This window comes from Oncorhynchus mykiss, chromosome 32, assembly GCF_013265735.2.
Source record: "Oncorhynchus mykiss isolate Arlee chromosome 32, USDA_OmykA_1.1, whole genome shotgun sequence".
Lineage (NCBI taxonomy): Eukaryota > Metazoa > Chordata > Actinopteri > Salmoniformes > Salmonidae > Oncorhynchus > Oncorhynchus mykiss.
In genome coordinates, this window is record NC_050572.1 from 39,822,832 (window position 1) to 39,845,225 (window position 22,394).

The window sequence follows — 22,394 nt, forward strand, 5'->3', positions numbered from 1 at the left end:
CATGAGGTCACCTTGGTGGTCAATGGAACCCTGGGCAAGGCTGAGGTATCGAGTGCCTGTGAATGAACACAAGGTTGATTGAAAAATTGACATTTGCATACAAGGCTATTGAGTGGCTGATAGCGAACTAACCGGCTCCGTGCAGTAGTGGGAATAAGTCCTTATTATGAAGTTGAAAAGCATAATTTGCTTAGGCACCGAGCACTTCTACACAATAGCCTGACACTAAGGCTCAAATGTACTGAAAACTAAATAAGGAACCTGCAGTGTGTTTACAATTAATGTAGTTCTGCTAATAAATAATACATGTGCTGATAGATTGCTGATGAGCTGTCTAATGAGGTGGGGGGGCTTGTTGCTTAAGAACTGCAATTACATTTTTTGGGGGGGTGGGGGATTAAAAACTGGAACCTTGTATGCAAAGCACAAAGCAAGAATACTAATGGTGTTGGCATTTTATAATGAGACTGGTATCTTCCTCGTGTCATGTATCAGATATTACATTTATTCTACTGAGAACTAGCTGCACCTCATATACTGTATATGGCATCTAGGATGCACATTTCGGTACATTTTGCTTCTGACTAACCGACCTGCATTAACTGGTCAACAAACTGTAAAAATATTTACAAACCGTAAAATTATGTGACTAACATAAAACAATTTTCATTAAGAGTTGAATGTATGCAACAACAGCAAGCCTATTGTCTTACAGTCAAAAGGATATAGCCTATTATTAAACATGCAACTGCTTTAATGAAGCAACTAATAATAAAAAAAAATAACTTTCAAACGGTTGCCAAAATGCAACCGTTCCATGGGAAAACACCATTCTAAACCTTGCACCTAATGTGACACAGATGAAAATCTGTTAGAAACATAGAAAGAGGGGAAAGATACATGAACTAGGATGGGTTGTTAATATGACTAGAATTGAGACTTTGGCTTCTGGACAAAGAAAGAAAGTTGTTTAATGGCATGAGGAAGTCTTTATAAAATAATTGCTTCCATATTTCTATGGTTGGATTTTGGCTACGCTACTTTGAAGCAAGGTAAGACAATCATCATTATTTGCAGTAAAGTAAATAGTTTAGGTTTCAAACAATTATACTGCCTCAAGCCCATATTGTAAAGTGGTGGGTGTCGCGCCCACCACTGTACTTGAATGGCGAATGGGAAGCCAATGTACTTGAATGGTGAATGGGAAGCAGGTTTTAGTTAATAAATTGAGATTGAGAAATAAAAATAGAAGCTCTTTTAATCAAGGCCATCAAAACAGTTTTAACATGTGATTGCATTTAGAATGGTTATTTGTTGCGCAATGGCTGGGCTTATAAAAGCATGTTTCATTCCAGTACCAGATTTTTGAGGAGCTGCTCTCACGCCATCTGACAGGTGATACATCAATCCGCTCCTCAACCAAGCGTTGTATGCTGTGAGCGTGTGATAAATAAGATACATGACGACCAACGGAAATACAAACGCAACCAATTTAATTCCACAAAATTATGCAAATAAACCTTTAGACCGATAAGCATGAATGGTAAAATGTATTTCCAGCAGCTAACTGATGAACCGTTAAGATCCCTAATGGCATCACATGATATATCACGTGCATAGAAACGGCTTCTAGAATTACAGAACAGTTAGAATTATGGAACTAGTACAGACCTAATTAATGTTGATTGAAAATGTGTTTGTTTAATTAGATAACAACTAAACAAAATACACAACATCAAAAGTAGAGAAAAAAAGCAACTGTAAATGGTGTTTAAGCATCATATAGCACATCATATAAACAGAAACAACTGTTGGTTTCACGCCCTGGCCATAGAGGAGGCTTTTATTCTCTATTTTTGGTAGGCCAGGGTGTGACTAGGGTGGGCATTCTAGTTTCTTTATTTCTATGTTTTCTGTTTCTATGTTTTGGCGGGGTGTAGTTCTCAATCAGGGACAGCTGTCTATCGTTGTCTCTGATTGGGGATCATACTTAGGCAGCCTTTTTTCCTTTGTATTTGGTGGGTAGTTATCTTTGTTAGTGGCACTATAGCCCTAGTAAGCTTCACTGTCGTTCCCTCATTCATTGTTTTGTTGGCGACATTGACATAAATAAAGGAAAATGTACGCTCCCCACGCTGCACCTTGGTCCGGTCATTTCCACGACGACGAACGTGACAGAACTACGTGCGTGGCCAGGAGAGGCAGCCCCCAAAACTTTTTTGGGGGTGGCACACGGGACGGTCGGCGGAGCCGAGGTTGGAACCAGAAGCGAGACGGGGAGAAGAAGGTGAACTTGGAGGGGAGTGAAGGGAGTGAAGCAGAGACAGTTAAGGAGTTGATGGGGAGATTGGAGGAGAGAGTTAGGAGAGAGCTGTTGTGTTGGTGCATGAGGCACGACATTCGCCCTACGGAGCGTGTCCTCAGTTTAATGTCACCTGAGTCAGCTCTCCATACTCGTCCTGAGGTGCGTGCTAGCCGTCTGGTGAAGACTGTGCCATCCCCACGCACCAGGCCTCCTGTGCGCCTCCCCAGCTCTGCACGTCTTGTGCCAGCTCTACGCTCCAGACCTCCAATGCGCCTCCACAGCCCGGTGAGTCCTGCGCCGGCTCTGCGCACTGTGTCTCCGGTGCGCTGTGACAGCCCGGTTCGTCCTAAGCCGGCGCTCCGCACGTGCCGGGCTAAAGTGGGCATTCCGCCAAGAGGAGCGGTGAATGTTCTAAGCACCAGATCTCTCGTGCTCCCCCACAGCCCGGTTCGACCTGTGTCTGCACTCTGGAGGTGCCGGGCTAAAGTGGGCATTCAGCCTGGAAGAGTGCTCCCCCACAGCCCGGTTCATCCTGTGCCTCCTCTAAGGACCAGGCCTTCAGTAGGTCTCCCCAGTTTGGTGAGTCCTGTGCCTGCTCCACGGGCCAGTCCGGGGCCTGCAGCGAGGGTCCCCAGTCCTGAGTCGGGATGAGGGTCCCCGACACCAGAGGCGCCACCAAAGTGGGGGGAGCCTGAGGCAGAGTGGGGTCTACGTCCCGCACCAGAGCCGCGGCCGTAAGGGATGCCCACCCGGACCCTCCCCTTTAAAGTCAGGTTTTGTGGCCGGGGTCCACACCTTTGGGGAGGGGGGGTACTGTCACGCCCTGGCCATAGAGAGGCTTTTATTCTCTATTTTGGGTAGGCCAGCGTGTGACTAGGGTGGGCATTCTAGTTTTTCTTTATTTAAAATGTTTAAATCAGGGACAGCTGTCTATCGTTGTCTCTGATTGGGAATCATACTTAGGCAGCCTTTTTTCCTTTGTATTGTGTAGGTAGTTATCTTTGTTAGTGGCACTATTGCCCTAGTAAGCTTCACGGTCGTTCCCTCATTCTTTGTTTTGTTGGCGACATTGACATAAATAAAGGAAAATGTACGCTCACCACGCTGCACCTTGGTCCGGTCATTTCCACGATGACGAACATAACAGTTGGAGTTCAACCGTAATGTAACTATTGATTGTAATTCATGTTGACTGCAAATTAATTAAGTTTTAGTGGGATAAACACCACAAAAAGACACAATATGTGTAAAATAATGAGAAATAGCAACTGTAAACAGTATTTCAGCAGTTTTATGATACCCTGCACCAGGAGTGTCCTATACTGGCATATACGGCTTCAATAGTGATTTATGGATATTGGCAGAAATGTACAATGTTGAGTTTTTACAAATCCAGCATTATTTTGAGAGAGACTTGACCGTGAAGTGGGGCTTGTGTTCCAATCTACTAAACGTAACATCAAACAAAGACAATCTTGTAAACTCAGCAAAAAAAGAAATGTGCCTTTTTCAGGACCCTATCATTCAAATAACTGCTCATCTGCGTGAACGTGCCTTAGGCATTCTGCAAGGAGGCATGAGAACTGCAGATGTGGCCAGGGCAATAAATTGCAATGTCCGTACTGTGAGACGCCTAAGACAGCGCTACAGGGAGACACGACGGACAGCTGATTGTCCTCGCAGTGGCAGACCACGTGTAACAACACCTGCACAGGATCGGTACATCCAAACATCACACCTGCGGGACATGTACAGGATGGCAACAACAACAACAACGTCTGGGACCTGTTGGATCAGAGGGTGAGGGCCAGGGCCATTCCCCCCAGAAATGTCAGGGAACTTGCAGGTGCCTTGGTGGAAGAGTGGCGTAACATCTTACAGCAAGAACCGTCAAATCTGGTGCTGTCCATGAGGAGGAGATGCACTGCAGTACTTAATGCAGCTGGTGGCCACACCAGATACTGACTGTTACCTTTTATGTTGACTTTTATGTTGTGTTCAGAGACACATTATTCCATTTCTGTTAGTCACATAACGGCGGAACTTGTTCAGTTTGTCTCAGTTGTTGAATCTTATGTACATACAAATATTTACACGTTAAGTTTGCTGAAAATAAACGCAGTTGACAGTGAGAGGACGTTTATATACAATTAGTTTGGGGATTTTTCCTCAGCCACAGACCTCTTTGTTGCTAATATTAGCCTACTCTGTGCTTCTGGGTACAAAGGGCTTGGTGGTATATATCAGGCTTGACCAATTTTCACAAGGAAAACCTCATTGCTTTAATATGCTACAGTTGCATCCATCATGAACAACCACCCTAACCAGCATATGTTTTATTTTTTCCCTGCATCATTTAACAGAAAATATTCCACACATCTTCTACCCTTTGACAGTATACAATCTCTCTCCCACCATATTAATTCTGGTTTCACCTTCTCTCTTTCCCATTCCAGACAGCAGTGTGCTTGAGCCTGTCTGTTTGGCTGTCACCCTTGAATGAGAGGGTGTCTCTCCCTCACAAACCCGCCCCTGCTCACATTCCAATTGTGTGTGTGTGTGTGTGTGTGTGTGTGTGTATATATATATATATATATCTAGACGCTGGCAGGGATTTCCAAGTCCTGATACAGCAGTAACTGGTGTGTGTGGGAGTGAGTCAATGTTTGCGGTCTCGAAGTCGGCCAACTGAGCAGGTGTTCAAGGCCAAAGTTGTAGCACAGGTAGAAGATAGGGAATTAAGGAACGGGTCACCTCTCAATTAGTTAAGAATACATCATGAGTTGAATTATTAGGTGTTTGCATGCTAGTTTTGTCTGGTGTAGTGAGTCATTTTGGAAGGACTACAGTATGTGAACATTTCCCTCTCCAAGATTTGTGTTTTAACATTTTGCTACCGGTGGACGATTATTGTGTTTCTGAAAGCATTCCCAATGTGAATTGTCAGTGTCTGATTAATTAGTCTGATCCAAGTAACTGAGTACCCAAGTATTGTGCTTATGTTGTTTGTGTGTAGAAAGATACCATGAGTGTGTGCGTGCGTGCGAGCGAGTGGGGTGCTGGTCTGTGAATAAACTCCACTCCCTGACACAGGGACATTAATATTCTATATGCCAACTCTCCCTCCCCCTCCATCTCCTATCTTCTTTTACATCTCTGCCTTGGCTTATAGCTACCTCCTCTACCTCTCTTCCTGCCATTCTTCCAATATTCCTATCTTTCTTTAGCTGGTTATTTCTGCCTTACCTTGTTCTACCTCTTTATGTTGCTCTCCCTCTCTAGGGAAATGGCACAGAATCCTTTAACTGCTGTAAAAGCAAATATATTTATCATAACCATGTATCTCCTATATTTACTAACAGAAATGCACAAAAAACACACACATACACAGCCTGCCGCTAGCACAAATAGATTTTAGCCAACACACACACACGCACGCAGACACACAATACTGTAGCATGGTAAATGAAAGGGGGTTAATGTGCGGCAGTGTCCGCTCTCCTCCAACGCACGGCAATGCGGTTTAGTGTGGTCTTCTGAGAATTCCCATTGTCTCCACACAAGGTGAGAACAGAACAGCAACAGAAGGCTGGGCAGAACCACTTCAAATACACCACCGAGAGTGAAGACAGAAGAGAAGGGCTACTCTTGATGTAGGAGCATCCCCACATAGCAGCAGCCATGGTCTGCCGTGTACTCAGTCAGAAAGAAAAACACACATCAGGTAGGAGAAAGAGCGAGAGAGAGCAAGACATTGAAAACAGGCTGAATCAGTATTCTGCACTCCCAGACAATCACTCCCAGACAATCACAGATAGGCTAGATATTCACCCACCCACCCACCCACACCCACCCACCCACACACACACAGCCACACACACACAGCCACCCAATCAAAGACATATACTGTCCCTTCCATGCAAAGTCTTACACACCAAGACTCAAGACACATGCACTCACACACTCATATACACGTTAATACATTGAGAGAGAAAGAGAGAGTGCAGCAGGACATTGATATTCAGCACACCCACACACAACGTGTTGAGGACCTGGAATCTAGGATCTGGGCTCATCTCTCTGTGTGTCTCCCAGTTTACATACTGAACTGTTCTGTTCTGCACAATCACTTGACACACACTAACACACACACACAACACTGCAGTCTACACAAACGCACCCAACTATACATTAAGCGCAAAATCTGAAAAAGACACTAAAGTAACAATTACAGTACCCATTACACAGACATAAGAACATAGGCGCACAGGCAAAAATAACATACACATACTGCACTATCCTTGAACTAGAACAGCAAACAAAGCCACCCACACACACCGAACATAACAGATACTTTTACACACATCCTCACTGCACCGCTTGAGACATACCCACACTCGTTTTCGAATTCACAACACTACTACTACACACACTAGTGAACCAGAGAGAACACGTCCAATGATAGGACACTATGAGTGAGATTTGAGTCACATATATTCCTGTATACATCAATGACAATAACACAGAGATTACAACATGTGCATGTGTGTGAAGAGAAAGGCATGATTATGCATGTGCCGTAGCTCATGTATTAACCATAACCAAATGTATTTAATTTAAGTTTTTTAACCTTTTATTTAACTAGGCAAGTCAGTTCAGAACAAATTCTTATTTACAATGACGGCCTACCCCGGCCAAACCCAGACGACGGGCCAATTGTGCGCCGCCCTATGGGACACCCAGTCACGGCCAGATGTTTTACAGCCAGGGACAGTAGGGACGCCTGTTGCAATGAGATGCAGTTCCTCAGTAGTGACGCTGCACCACTCGGGAGCCCAGAGGGGAGGAGAATTAAGTCAGCAGTTTGGGAGTTGCAATCTATGCAAAACACAATGACACAAACTTCTTGTCTTGTATGTCAAATAATACTATTAGCTTTTCTGTAAAATGGGCTGCTTTTAGGTTAGTCTTTTGGCTTGGCAAAGGTGGGACTTCTGCCATCAAGGCTCCCCAGCCCTATATGGCTTACTAACAAGAATTCTTCTTCCATCCATGCCTTGAGGTAGTGGCCTCCTGTCCATTCCACTTATATGACTTTCAAGTTCTAAAGACTTCCCCTATCATATTTGTAATAGAACTGTTTCGCTTGAAGTTGTCCCCCTTCAACATAACTGGACATATTAAACTTCTGGAGGCAGCAGTGGCTGCCTGCTGCCATTGAAGGAGGTCAAATTACATTTAGTAATTTTGAATGTGCAAAGCACTGGAGAGAGATTTCAATTTTCTTTAGATGTTCTCATTACAGAGACGACAGCTGCCAAAGGGTCTCAGACCTTCCTATAATTACAGCTTCAATAGGCAAATTCTCAATTATAACAGAATACCTAATTATTACATCCATATTCAGAATTGGCCCCCTTGATAGATAGACTAAAAAGCACTCCCAACCAATGAACTCGAGGAGAGCTTCCGTTCCGCTGCCTGTTCATGTGACTGCATTGTTGTAAAATACTCAGCAGTATTACAGCAAAGACATGGCTTAAGGCCTGTAGGGGGATGTTAAGACAACAAGATATGTGACCCGATTCAGGAAACTAGGCGTATGTCGCAACTCACGACTTCACAGGAGAGCCATTTGAACGTTAAAAAAAAATGGTGCAGAAATGCCTTCTTGAACATGTGAACTTTCATGTGCCTTAATAACAAACTTGTATGCCATCTGCAAATACGAATAAAAGTGTTAAATTTACGAGCCTTGTTGGTTAAGCCACAGAAAAAGTAACCTTCCCACTAGACATGATTGGCTGAGATAATAATTGGGCTGGACATGCCGAGAGAGGAGTTTGGATTGGTCTGCCATATAGAAGCTTCTGTCTATTTGAGCTGGTTAGTCTGTGCTGGTAATCCTGTCGAACGCTGCTTTTTTTTTTAAAGTGTGTAATGTAGTGGCGCAGCATAGCTCCACTCTCTGGAGGATCAAGTTTTGAAATCAGTGGAATTAGAGTATGATAGCTAAAGAGATGGCGAAAACACCAGTCTCCGGATTACATCCTCAAACTAAGGGCAACTGTGGCATGGCATCCATGACAGGGAGATGCGTCCATCATGCATGATGAAGTATACAGGTAAAATAGCTAGCTACATTTTCAGTTATTAAACTCTTCTAATTTTGACAAAGTGGTTTCACTTCAAGGTAAAGTTTACTGTTAGCTAGCTAGCTAACGTCAGCTGGCTGGCATTAGCTCGTTAGCTAATGTGTGGCTCATTAGCTAACGTGTGATTTTATACATTGTTTACCAAACTAGGTTCATTGTTTACCTAGCTAGCTACATGTTTTAAGGTAAAGTGTACAGTTAGCTAGCTAGCTAGCTAACATTATCTGGCTGGCTCCCTAGCTGACGTTGTTAGTCGTATCCCACAGCTGTTTGCTTCACTAGTTAGAGCGTAATGTTACCTAGCTAACATTGAACCTGGATGGGTAGCTCCCAGCATATTCATGCATTGTAGTAACAACATGATTTGGCACTATGTTCATTGTTGTTTAACTAGCTAACGTTAGCCTGGTCTAAGGCACTGCATCGCAGTGCTAGCTGTGCCACTAGAGATCCTGGTTCAAGTCCAGGCTCTGTCGCAGCCGGCCGTGACCGGGAGACTCATGGGGCGGCGCACAATTGGCCCAGCGTCATCCGGGTTAGGGGAGGGTTTGGCCAGCAGTGATGTTCTTGTCCCAAAGCGCACTAGCAACTCCTGTGGTGGGCCAGGCGCATGCATGCTGACACAGTTGCCAGGTGTACAATGTTTCCTTCGAAAAAATTGGTGAGGCTGGCTTCCGGATTAAGCGAGCAGTATGTTAAGAAGCATTTCGGCTTGGCTGGGATATGTTTCGGAGGACGCATGGTACTCGACCTTTGCCTTTCCCAAGTCCGAACGGGAGTTGCAGCGATGGGACAAGACTGTGACTACCAATTGGATACCACGGAGAAAAGGGGGTAAAAAATAATAAACTAGCTAACGTTAGTTAGCTGGCTGGCTCGTTAGCTAACGTTACATGTGTGATTTTACATGTTGTTTACCTAGCTAGGTTCCTTATTTGCCTAGCTATGTCACGCCCTGACATTAGTATTCTTTGTTTTCTTTATTATTTTGGTTTTGTTCCTGTCTAGGGGTTTTGTATGTCTATGGGTGTTTATTAGTCTGGGTGGTATGTATGTCTATGATTTCCACCATAATTTGCAAAAAAATTCATTAAAAATCCTACAATGTGATTTTCTGGATTTTTTTTCTTCTAATTTTGTCTGTCATAGTTGAAGTGTACCTATGATGACAGGCCTCTCTCTCGTCTGTTTAAGTGGGAGAACTTGCACAATTGGTGGCTGACTAAATACTTTTTTGCCCCACTCTATTCCTTGGGTATTTCGTGGGTTATTGTCTATGTGTTAGTTGCCTGTGTCTGCACATTTATACTATAGCTTCACGTTCGTTTTGTTGTTTTGTATAGTTTGTTTAGTGTCCTTCTTCATTAAAAGTAACATGTATTCGCATCACGCTGCGCCTTGGTCTCCTCCAGTCAACGAACGTGACAAGGTCTTAAGCTAAAAAGTGTACATCACGTGTTGAATATGGTCGGTGTTAGTAAATGTCTGCAAAGAAGCGTAATGAAATTGTTGCCAGCAGAGCTGGTTAGGCTGTTTTCATGTTATCCATAGGTAAACAAATCATCGGCCAGAGCGTCAAGTGTGCACTCTGAACGCTCCGAGGGCGAAACAAGATGGGTGGGGCTAAAGCTTTCAGAGGGTGTGAACGATGCTGAATGGTTGTAGACATAGAAGAACTCTTCACTAGATACCAAAACATTCAAAGGTCATTTTCTCAAAAGTTAGCTAACAAGTTTGTCAACTTTCAAAGCAGAATTACTTTCCCATTGTTCCTCAACAATAGAGCTACAAAATGATATATCATAGTGTGAGTCTCTACTTTTATCCAATGTAAAAAAACACTGAGTCACATATGACAAAGCACAGCCTTGTGAGTAAGTGATTTTTCCCACCAAAAATGTTCAATTACGAAGTATAGTTATCTATTAAAGAGGTACTGGCTAACAAAAACTACAGACCCAATCTTCACACCAGAGAGGTTTTCTTATCGACAAACGATAACGTATTTTCCAGGCCCTGTAGCAAATCCATGACAAGATACTATGGCCAGTGACCATCCATTTATCAATGGCGTTGATATTTTTCTACATGGGGAACAATTTTCTTCACAAGAGCAATGCAATTTCCTGGCAGCAACCTAACAACACTGGTAACATAACACACTCCAGAGACGAACTGGCCATAGAGCAGTACTGGCAAACGCCAGAAGGGCTGGTCCATCTTAAGCTTATTTGGGCCTGTCTAAATTGGGGGTTTTGTGCAGAAGTATCATTATTTGGCTATTAATGGGGGGGCCTTGGAAAATAAAATAATGGGGGGGGGGGGGGCCTTGGAAAATAATGGGCTGGTGTGTGTAGTAGCAGAATCAGATTTCTTTAGGTAACATTTATAAATAAAATGTTTTATTCATTTTATTGCATGCTTATGTGAGATATTTGTCATTAGAATGTCTTCTTTTGGATAATACTGTTGGCCGTTTGCAGTTATCTGTTCTCTGTCAGGGTTCAGTTACTTGGGCCACAGAAAGGGGAGAGGTCAAGCTTGTCTTAATATGTAAACATACAGTGCCTTGCGAAAGTATTACTTTCGCAAGGCACTGTATCTTTTAAACCATGTGAAGGGATGATTGAGGGGGAACCAATGATCTCTTGGCTCCACAATGTCTGTGTGCCAGTCACTGTCTCTCTGTGATCTTGTCCAGGAGGGGGTGTATTTGATATATGCTATTGGATGAGGTAATGGTGCTGGTCCTGAGTGGTACCAAGAGCGAGATAAGAACATAGTTTAGGAGACAAGGCTGAACGATAATTTATAGCCAATGCTGTCTGGCTATGTGTGTCTTTGCTATAAAGGATCTCAGTTGCAATGTGTAAGCACTCTCAGAGAATTCATGTATAGACACTGAATTGATCTGAGAGTCACAGGGTTGTGATGGAGCTCATTATAATTAAAGATGGACTTTATGATAACTCTGACTTGTGTGGTGGTTTGCTCTCATGATTTGGTAAATACAGGACATTTCCACTAAATGTGTTAGGAATGCCCGTGCCAATTTCTAGTATTTCCTTGCTCATACCACTACTAGCTTAATATACCATACACTGTAGTAGAACTTAGAGGAGGAGGCTCAGGCTGAGAGTTGGAAGGCCTCCTCTGTAGGAGTATTTGCATTCAAATCATTGAGTCTGAAATTGGTTCTACCTGTCTGGTTCAGGGCTATCTCCTGTGGGTTTACAGAGCCAGCTAAGTGCAGCCTCTCTAACCTTGGAGAACTTGGAATACTAATGACTTTTGATGGCACGTGGAGGGGCCTTGTGTGTTCTCTCTGTGTTAATCTGAAGAATGCATGCCCTAACTTTCAGATTAGTCCCATGACACTTCCCCAGTAGGGCTCTTGATATGAACAGAGAGAAAATACACAGTGGTTGTGTCCCAAATGGCATTATGTTACTCAAGAGCTCTCTCCCTCATTATTGAGTGGAATTTTCATGGTGGGAATTCAGTGTGTTTCAAATGGCACCCTATTCCCTATGTAGTGCACTACAATATATAGGGAATAGGGTGCCATTTGAAACACACCAATCTTATGAACCTCTTATAAAGAGCTTTCCATACAAGAGATACGCCTCTTCTCTATATCTCTATATTCTACGACGTGACCAGTCTTCTCATCAATCTATAGCTGGATCATGTCTCAAGAAGTCCCTTTATTGTATAATACAGTAACTGGAAAAACACTACTTGATCAAAAGTATGTGGACACCTGCTCGTCGAACATCTCATTCCAAAATCATGGGCATTAATATGGAGTTGGTCCCCCCTTTGCTGCTATAACAGCTACCACTCTTTCGGGAAGGCTTTCCACTCGATGTTGGAACATTGCTGCAGGGTCTTGCTTCCATTCGGCCACAAGAGCATTAGTGAAGTCAGGCACTAATGTTGGGCGATTAGGCCTGGCTCGCAGTCGACGTTCCAATTCATCCCAAAGGTGTTTGATGGGGTTGAAGTCAGGGATCTGTGCAGGCCAGTCAAGTTCTTCCACACTGATCTCACAAACAATTTCTCTATGGGCCTTGCTTTGTGCGCAGGGGCATTGTCATGCTGAAACAGGAAAGGGCCTTCTCACCAAACTGTTGTCACAAAGTTGAAAGCACAGAATCGTCTAGAATGTCATTGTATGCTGTATCGTTAACATTTCCCTTCACTGGAACTAAGGGGCCTAGTCCGAACTAGAGGTCGACGGATTAATCGGAATGGCCGATTAATTAGGGCCGATTTCAAGTTTTCATAACAATCAGTAATCTGCATTTTTGGACACTGATCATGGGCGATTACATTGCACTCCACGAGGAGACTGCGTGGCAGGCTGACTACCTGTTATGCGAGTGCAGCAAGGAGCCAAGGTGCTAGCTAGCATTAACCGTATCTTATAAAAAACAATCAATCTTAACATAATCACTAGTTAACTACACATGGTTGACGATATTACTAGTTTATCTAGCTTGTCCTGCGTTGCATATAATCGATGTGGTACCTAATGGTACCTTAATTTATCATTGAATCATAGCCTACTTCTACTACTACTTAACAATACACAAGTATATACACTGCTCAAAAAAATAAAGGGAACACTAAAATAACACATCCTAGATCTGAATGAATGAAATATTCTTATTAAATACTTTTTTCTTTACATAGTTGAATGTGCTGACAACAAAATCACAGAAGAATTATCAATGGAAATCAAATTTATCAATCCATGGAGGTCTGGATTTGGAGTGACACTCAAAATTAAAGTGGAAAACCACACTACAGGCTGATCCAACTTTGATGTAATGTCCTTAAAACAAGTCAAAATGAGGCTCAGTAGTGTGTGTGGCCTCCACGTGCCTGTATGACCTCCCTACAACGCCTGGGCATGCTCCTGATGAGGTGGCGGATGGTCTCCTGAGGGATCTCCTCCCAAACCTGGACTAAAGCATCCGCCAACTGCTGGACAGTCTGTGGTGCAACGTGGCGTTGGTGGATGGAGCGAGACATGATGTCCCAGATGTGCTCAATTGGATTCAGGTCTGGGGAACGGGCGGGCCAGTCCATAGCATCAATGCCTTCCTCTTGCAGGAACTGCTGACACACTCCAGCCACATGACGTCTAGCATTGTCTTGCATTAGGAGAAACCCAGGGCCAACCGCACCAGCATATGGTCTCACAAGAGGTCTGAGGATCTCATCTCGGTACCTAATGGCAGTTAGGCTACCTCTGGCGAGCACATGGAGGCCCCCCAAAGAAATGCTACCCAACACCCTGACTGACCCACCGCCAAACCGGTCATGCTGGAGGATGTTGCAGGCAGCAGAACGTTCTCCACTGCATCTCCAGACTCTGTCACATCTGTCACGTGCTCAGTTTGAACCTGCTTTCATCTGTGAAGAGCACAGGGTGCCAGTGGCGAATTTGCCAATCTTGGTGTTCTCTGGCAAATGCCAAACATCCTGCACGGTGTTGGGCTGTAAGCACAACCCCCACCTGTGGACGTCGGGCCCTCATACCACCCTCATGGAGTCTGTTTCTGACCGTTTGAGCAGACACATGCACATTTGTGGCCTGCTGGAGGTCATTTTGCAGGGCTCTGGCAGTGCTCCTCCTGCTCCTCCTTGCACAAAGGCAGAGGTAGCGGTCCTGCTGCTGGGTTGTTGCCCTCCTGCGGCCTCCTCCACGTCTCCTGATGTACTGGCCTATCTCCCGGTAGTGCCTCCATGCTCTGGACACTACGCTGACAGACACAGCAAACCTTCTTGCCACAGCTCGCATTGATGTGCCATCCTGGATGAGCTGCACTACCTGAGCCCCTTGTGTGGGTTGTAGACTCCGTCTCATGCTACCACTAGAGTGAAAGCACCGCCAGCATTCAAAAGTGACCAAAACATCAGCCAGGAAGCATAGGAACTGAGAAGTGGTCTGTGGTCACCACCTGCAGAACCACTCCTTTATTGGGGGTGTCTTGCTAATTGCCTATAATTTCCACCTGTTGTCTATTCCATTTGCACAACAGCATGTGAAATTTATTGTCAATAAGTGTTGCTTCCTAAGTGGACAGTTCGATTTCACAGAAGTGTGATTGACTTGGAGTTATATTGTGTTGTTTAAGTGTTCCCTTTATTTTCTTGAGCAGTGTATATTCATCTCTAGGAGACAGAACGCGTCTCCTTCCTGAGCTGTAGGACGGCTGCGTCATCCCACGGTGTTTATACTTGCGTACTATTGTTTGTACAGATGAACGTGGTACTTTCAGGCATTTGGAAATTGCTCCCAAGGATGAACCAGATTTTTCTGAAGTCTTGGTTGATTTCTTCTGATTTTCCCATGATGTCAGGCAAAGCGGCACTGAGTTTGAAGGTAGGCCTTGAAATACATCCACAGGTACACCTCCAATTGACTCAAATCATGTCAATTAGCCTATGAGAAGCTTCTAAAGCCATTACATAATTTTCTGGAATTTTCCAAGCTGTTTAAATGCACAGTCAACATAGTGTATGTAAACTTCTGACCCACTGGAATTGTGATAGTGAATTATAAGTGAAATAATCTGTCTGTAAACAATTGTTGGAAAAATTACTTGGGTCATGCATAAAGTAGATGTCCTAACCGACTTGCCAAAACTATAGTTTGTTAACAAGACATTTGTGGAGTGGTTGAAAAACGAGTTTTAATGACTCGAACCTAAGTGTATGTAAACTTCCGATTTCAACTGTACAGTGTTGGCCAAAAGAATGACACAAATATTAATGTTCACAAAGTCTGCTGCCTCAGTTTGTATGATGGCAATTTGCTCCAGAATGTTATGAAGAGTGATCAGATGAATTGCAATTAATTGCAAAGTACCTATTTGCCATGCAAATGAACTGAATCCACCAAAAACATTTCCTCTGCATTTTAGCCCTGCCACAAAAGGACCAGCTGACATCATGTCAGTGATTCTCTCGTTAAGACAGGTGTTGATGAGGACAAGGCTGGAGATCACTCTGTCATGCTGATTGAGTTTGAATAACAAACTGGAAGCTTCAAAAGGAGGGTGGTGCTTGGAATCATCGTTCTTTTCCTGTCAACCATGGCTACCTGCAAGGAAGCATGTGCCGTCATCATTGCACAAGAAGGGCTTCACAGGCAAGGATATTGCTGCCAGTAAGATTGCACCTAAATCAACCATTTATTCGGATCATCAAGAACTTCAAGGAAAGCGGTTAAATTGTTGTGAAGGATTCAGGGCGCCCAAGAAAGTCCAGCAAGCGCAAGGACCGTCTCCTAAAGTTGATTCAGCTGCGGGATTGGGGCACCACCTGTACAGAGCTTGCTCAGGAATGGCAGCAGGCAGGTGTGAGTGCATCTGCACGCACAGTGAGGCAAAGCCTTTTGGTGGATGGCCTGGTGTCAAGAAGGGCAGCAAAGAAGCCACTTCTCTCCAGGAAAAACATCAGGGACAGACTGATATTCTGCAAGAGGTATAGGGATTGGACTGCTGAGGACTGGGGTAAAGTCATTTTCTCTGATGAATCCCCTTTCCGATTGTTTGGGGCATCCGGAAAATAGCTTGTCCGGAGAAGACAAGGTGAGCACTACCATCAGTCCTGTGTCATGACAACAGTAAAGCATCCTGAGACCATTCATGTGTTGGGTTGCTTTTCAGCCAAGGGAGTGGGCTCACTCACAATTTTGCCTAAGAACACAGCCATGAATAAAGAATGGTACCAACACATCCCCCGAGAGCAACTTCTCCCCCGAGAGCAACTTCTCCCAACCCTCCAGGAACAGGTGACAAACAATGCCTTTTCCAGCATGATTGGAGCACCTTGCCATAAGGCAAAAGTGATAACTAAGTTGCTCGGGGAACAAAACATCGATATTGTGTGTCCATGGCCAGGAAACTCCCCAGACCTTATTCCCATTGAGAACTTGTGGTCAATCCTCAAGAGGCGGGTGGACAAACAAAAACCCACAAATTCTGACAAACTCCAAGCATTTATTATGCAAGAATGGGCTGCCATCAGTCAGGATGTGGCCCAGAAGTTAATTGACAGCATGCCAGGGCGGATTGCAGAGGTCTTGAAAAAGAAGGGTCAACACCGCAAATATTAACTCTTTGAATCAACTTCATGTAATTGTCAATAAAAGCCTTTGACACTTATGAGATGCTTGTAATTATACTTCAGTATTCCATAGTAACATCTGACAAAAATATCTAAAGGCACTGAAGCAGCAAACTTTGTGGAAATTCATATTTGTGTCATTCTCAAAACTTTTGGCCCCGACTGTATATATAGTAAAGACACCAAGAGACAACAAAAATACTATTTACAAACTATTCACATATACATTCGTATTCAGTTCTTTAGAAAGATGAGAGGTGCAGCGATACAAGATGTTTTTTAAAGCTAAACTTGCTTTTTGCCTGAGTAACCTCTGGTGGTAGAGCATTCCACGATGACATGGCTCTATACATAACTGAGCGCCGCATTAAATATGTTTTTGGTTTGGGTACTGTGAAGAAACCCATAGTGGTGTGTCTGGTGGGTTATGCATATCTGTTTGAAGTGTATGCAAATATACAAGTGGTTTCTTGAAAAGACTAGAAGAAAAGTAGAACATTTCTCCTAAACCCTCAACCATGAAAGATTATCATGCATGTAGTTGATGTTAGTTCTGTGTGTGCAGTTAAGGGCAAGGCATGCTGCTTTGTGCGATGTGCAGGCGTACGAGGTGACTAAGCAACAGGATATACAATAAACAGTAACAGCAGCGCATGTGATGTCTTTCATCTCTGACTCATTGAAGTAGAAGTCCTCATCCAAATTAAGGTTAGTTATAGCTGTTCTGATGTCCAGAAGCTCTTTTTGGTCATTGGAAACAATGGCGGAAACATTATGTTAAAAAAAAGTTACGATCAACGCAAAAAAAATACACAAAATAGCACAATTGATCAGGAGCCCGTAAAACAGCTGCTATTCTCTCCAGCACCATTCTCTTTTTCATTCTCTTTGGAATCAGTGTTGCTCACAGATTCCCATTCAGCACTATAGCCATCAACTACAAGGCAGGAAATAAATATATAATGCAGTTTGAGACGGTTGCGTGTCACGGTGGTATGACGAATGTTGAAAAGAACAAATTGAATGTCACTGAGTAAGATACATTTGTATGCAAAATTGCCGAGACTGTTCAGTGAGCAAGCTAGACAGACAGCCTTGCATGTAATCAGCTAGAAAATCCACTTGTGTCTCACGCGTTGCACTGCACAGTATTGCATAGGGCCAGACCTCTGCTATTGTCTCCGAGCACTGGTCCACATGAATAACCCTGCGTGTCCACATTAGCACGGGTCACCTCCCATAAGTATAATCTCTCCAGAAGCAACAGCCGCAGCACATTCGCCAAATAACTTTAATTTCCACAAAAGCTCACTGCCTCACTCTCCCTCCCTGTCTTTGGGCTCTCTTAATCATTCTCAAAATATCCTCTGCCTCACTCTACCTTCTTGGCACACTTTCCATTACTCTACCAGCACTCCATATTCTCCATCACTCCTCCCGACCCCTTTCTTTCCAAACCGTTCTCCACATTTTTCCTCTTCTCCATCTCTATTTGTCTCCCTCTGTGTGTTTATCTATCATTCATCTTCCCTATAAATAATCTCACTGAGAAAATCAGAAACCTCTCTACCCAAAGTGTGTTGGGGCTCCCCTCTCCTCCGCAACCACACAGTGCCACCAGCTCTGAGTTGCTGGTCCTCCACCCACACATCTTCAGTGGGGCGGTTGAGTAAGACAGCAGCTCCGCTCCACATTGATCATGAGGAGCCCCTACGCCTCTTACTCTCAGGGAAGCTATTTGTCAAGGTGATAATTTATTTTGTAACACCGGATATGGTGAGCCAACCAGGCAGGCAGGGAGGGATGCATGCAGGCAGTGTTTTCTTTCTTTCTTTGGTTTGGAGGCCTGACAGACTCAATTTCAGGTCTCAAATCGGGTTCACAATATGTCGTACAATGAACGCACATAGCGCAATAACACACTGAGGTTCCACATTTCATCTTGTCTAGGAGGCAATGGTAGGCTGATTTTACACCATGGGTTCCTTACTATTCCCTCCCACACCTGTGCAAAGGACCTGTATGCCCTGATCTCCTGCTAAGTTATGATGCTTAGGAGCGACATTGAGAATGACTAAAAGCCACATTATTGTTTTGATCATGTTGAACATCCAATTAAGACGCTACAGTTTGTGTGTGTGTCCCAAATGGCACCCTCTTCCCTACATAGTGCACTACTTTTGTGTACTATATAGGGAATGGGATGCTATTTGGGACTCAGACTGTGTCACTGGCAAGGCCAACACCACTCACATGTGCTCCTCAAGATGTTCCACATCTCCCCTCTCTAATTGGCAGATGGCCTCAGATGCGAGATGATTTAATGGCCTGCGTGTGTGTTTTTTCCTGCTTCAGTCAACCATTAGCAGGGACATTTTTAACGAGTTGGCTTAGGCATGCCTCTGTGAGCGGAAGCTGGGAGCAACTCTTTCTAAAGGAGATGGAGGTAGATAACTGTGCTGCAACTCTGACTGCTGCAATCAGGGCACTTCTTGTATCTCCAACTTTTGTTACGGTATCCCAGTCTTTCCTTTTCAAACTAGTCGTCTGTTTTAAAGCGGTGCTGGAGTGGCCTAAAGCCTACGGCCTATGAGGCTTGATGGCCTATCAGTATTCCTGCCATAGCCTCTGTGGATTTGTCTGCTACCTGCAAACTGGGTCAATTTTTGCATTATTCTACAGATACTTATCTCAGTGTAGAGGGGAAGATATTACAAACAAACACACATGTGCATACATACACACACACACACACATCCCACACTGAAACACTCATTGGAGTATATTAAAATTAAAATATATTCATATAAATGTTATATTAAGGTGCTGATGTGCCAACACTTGATGAATGATTACACCATACAATGCCTGGGTGTACTCCTCACGCCGTGCACGTCATTCTGGATAGAACACACGCCAAATTAATAATGAACAATGATAGATAATACTAATACAGAATGTGACGCTCACAAACCTGCAAAATCCTCACAGCACTTTGAACATGCACTAGCAATGCTAATGAGTCTCATCTAATATACCTCTCCTCTATTCAGATTCTCACTGACATAGTTAATTGCTATCGCAACCAGAGCTGGTTGGAATTTTTATGAGGCGTTCATTTGCACTGTTTGTTGTGTGATTGAGATACCTTGATTATAAAAAACTGTCTGTAAGCCTCACATGCCCAGAATCCTTAATTAATTATATTTCAGATGCATTCAAACAACTTTATCCTATGTAATTATCTTTGTGTACCTTTCATTCTGGGTATGTGTCCCAAATGAGACCCTATTTCCTATATATAGTGTACTACTTTTTATCAGAGCCCTATGGGCCCTGGTCAAAAGTAGTGCACTATAAAGGGAATAGGGTGCCATTTGGGGTACAACCTGGGTTTTGGAGGTGAATGATGAAACAGGAGCAGATGGGGGATGGTAATGAGATGCACACAAAAAAAGGAATTGATGGGGACAGGCTGGCCATCAGAGACAGTAGAAAAATAAGAGAGAGGGAGGAAAATAACCAAGTATGAGATCAAGAGAGGCCATACAGGGGAGAGGCCAGTGTCTGAGGTGAATATAAATGGGCGAAAGGAGGAGGAAAACAAATAGAGAGAAAAAGAAAGAAAGACAGAGCAAAAGAGAGAGAGAGAGAGAGAGAGAGAGCAAGAGGTGGGGTGAGGGGAGAAGATAAAACAATGTGAGAATGATGGATTTAATGTAAAATAATGAGAGGACAAAGGCACCAGATAGCCAATCGATCTCTGCTGCAGAGTTAGAGGTATGGAGACGCTTACCTACAGTATTGTAACCTACTGTAGTAGGATGGAAGGGGGACAAAGATGGCAGGCAATATCAGAATGGATTGCACTCAAATGCGTAGGATTGTGTGTAAAATGGAGAGAGAGAGAGAGAGAGAGAGAGATACGAGTCATGGTGGAGGAAGAGATGGACAGCGAGAACTGAGTTGGCCATATTAAATATGCATATAGAACACCAGGGTACCCGCTAACATGGTGGAAAGGAACATTACAATAAAACAGCTGCCTGTTATTGGCTATTATACTGTGTGTGTGTGTGTGTGTGTGTGTGTGTGTGTGTGTGTGTGTGTGTGTGTGTGTGTGTGTGTGTGTGTGCGTGTGTGTGTGTGTGTGTGTGTGCGTGTGTGTGTGTGTGTGTGTGTGTGTGTGTGTGTGTGTTATTGGCAATAGGCAAAATCCGTCATTCCCTGTAGAAATAGCCTACAATTTGTGGAAGGGGAAAATAAAGTTATGGCATAAACATAAAGGCTACTTTTCATGCTTATTTTAAAAAGGCACTGTGGGCATTTATCACACAATTGACCGAATGATTTATACATAGGCCTATCAGTTCACATATGAATCCTGTAAAATAGTCACACTTCATGATTTAAACTTGGATTATTTTTGTTTCACGTTTTTAGAAATTAGGGATGATCAATTCCTAATACTGACATCTGTCGTCAAAGTAGGTCCACAGCAACAAATAAAACCAAGATGATAGTCTGTTCTACTGTATTACGCCGATATCTGTAGGCTAGTTTACTTACTGTAAATTTGAGCTGTTCCAATAGACGGCATGTCGGTCGTTGGCACGCGTCTGGTGCAAATGTGTAAAGGCGAGCGCTATTAGACAGAGAGAAACGGTTGCGAGAGCCATAATCCCACTGTTCCTCGTCCTCTCTAGCCTACCTTCTTCGCTCTCAGTCCCTCCGTCCCAAACAGCAGGTCGCTGTCAACATCCCAGCGGTAACACAACCTAGTTGAAGTTTCCAGCGACGTTTGGAACGGACGAATACTTCTTCAGCACTAATTCCATTGCGACTACGAACCCGGTTTCCTCCCCAACCCTATGTTTACTTACTTTGCCTGCTGCGCACTTTGAAGTCACTGTGCTTTGAGTATTCCTTTTATGTTCCCTAATCCTCTCCACAGACTGAAAACAATCGTGTTCAGAAGGAGACGTGATAAGGCAAAGTAGACTGCAATATTTGACAATGACAACTGAAGTCCCGTGTTGATGAAACGTTGCAAATCACCTCAATGTAGCCTCACATCAAGACAACCTTTCGTCTTGGACAAGCACAGCTGGCGTTGAAATGGTATCATCAAAGTTCATCAAAATGTGTTTACATTATCCTCCTGTTGGTAGGTTTCCTTTTTCTTTTCGACTGTAAATGTAATTGTCTACATTGTCATTTGAAATTAGCCTCAACTCAGTCTGTGTCCGTTGAGACTTTTAGGTTTCTACCTGCCGCCGCGTCCAGACTAGCCACACACTGCGCACCCGTTGACTCTACATTCCCGCCCTCTGATAGACACGATGCGCTCGCTCTGTCCATCCAGCAGCCCCGCCCCACCACCACTGTGTGTGCGCGTGTGTGTTTGATGCGCGTGCGCATGTTTAATATCCCAAAGAGATATTAATTAACCTGTTCAATTTCATCATTGGTGGATTGTAAAACCATGCTTTTGGCCAGTGAAGTAATTACTATTAATTTAACTATTTTAGTCATTACTGTGTTTGATTAAATATGCACATTCTGTAGGCCTATTAAAACAGATTTTATCATATCTTTGGTGTAACTTTCATAAAAGTGGTTTTGGTGATGTGAGGCTTGATTTAGTCCCCTTAATGTGGGTGTCTGTAAACTGTCCTTGAGTATAGCCTACTAAATCATTTGTATCTTGTGATTAGTTCTCACTGAAGTTCAAGTTTAAAATACTTAATTGCAGAAAATTCTAAATGCCAAAAGCACAGTTGGTCAGC

At 43.6% G+C, this 22,394-nt stretch overlaps 1 protein-coding gene across 1 annotated transcript in view; it reads right to left on the minus strand.

Moving 5' to 3' along the window:
• LOC110488484 (ephrin-A3-like) overlaps positions 1 to 21,934 on the minus strand; it is a 92,626-nt gene extending 70,692 nt beyond the window's left edge. The window contains exon 1 of the mRNA XM_036971383.1: positions 21,175 to 21,934. Coding sequence (XP_036827278.1) covers positions 21,175 to 21,284 — 110 coding nt within the window. The 5' untranslated portion in view covers positions 21,285 to 21,934. The remainder of the gene's footprint in view (positions 1 to 21,174) is intronic.
• Between the last annotated feature and the right edge of the window lie 460 nt (positions 21,935 to 22,394).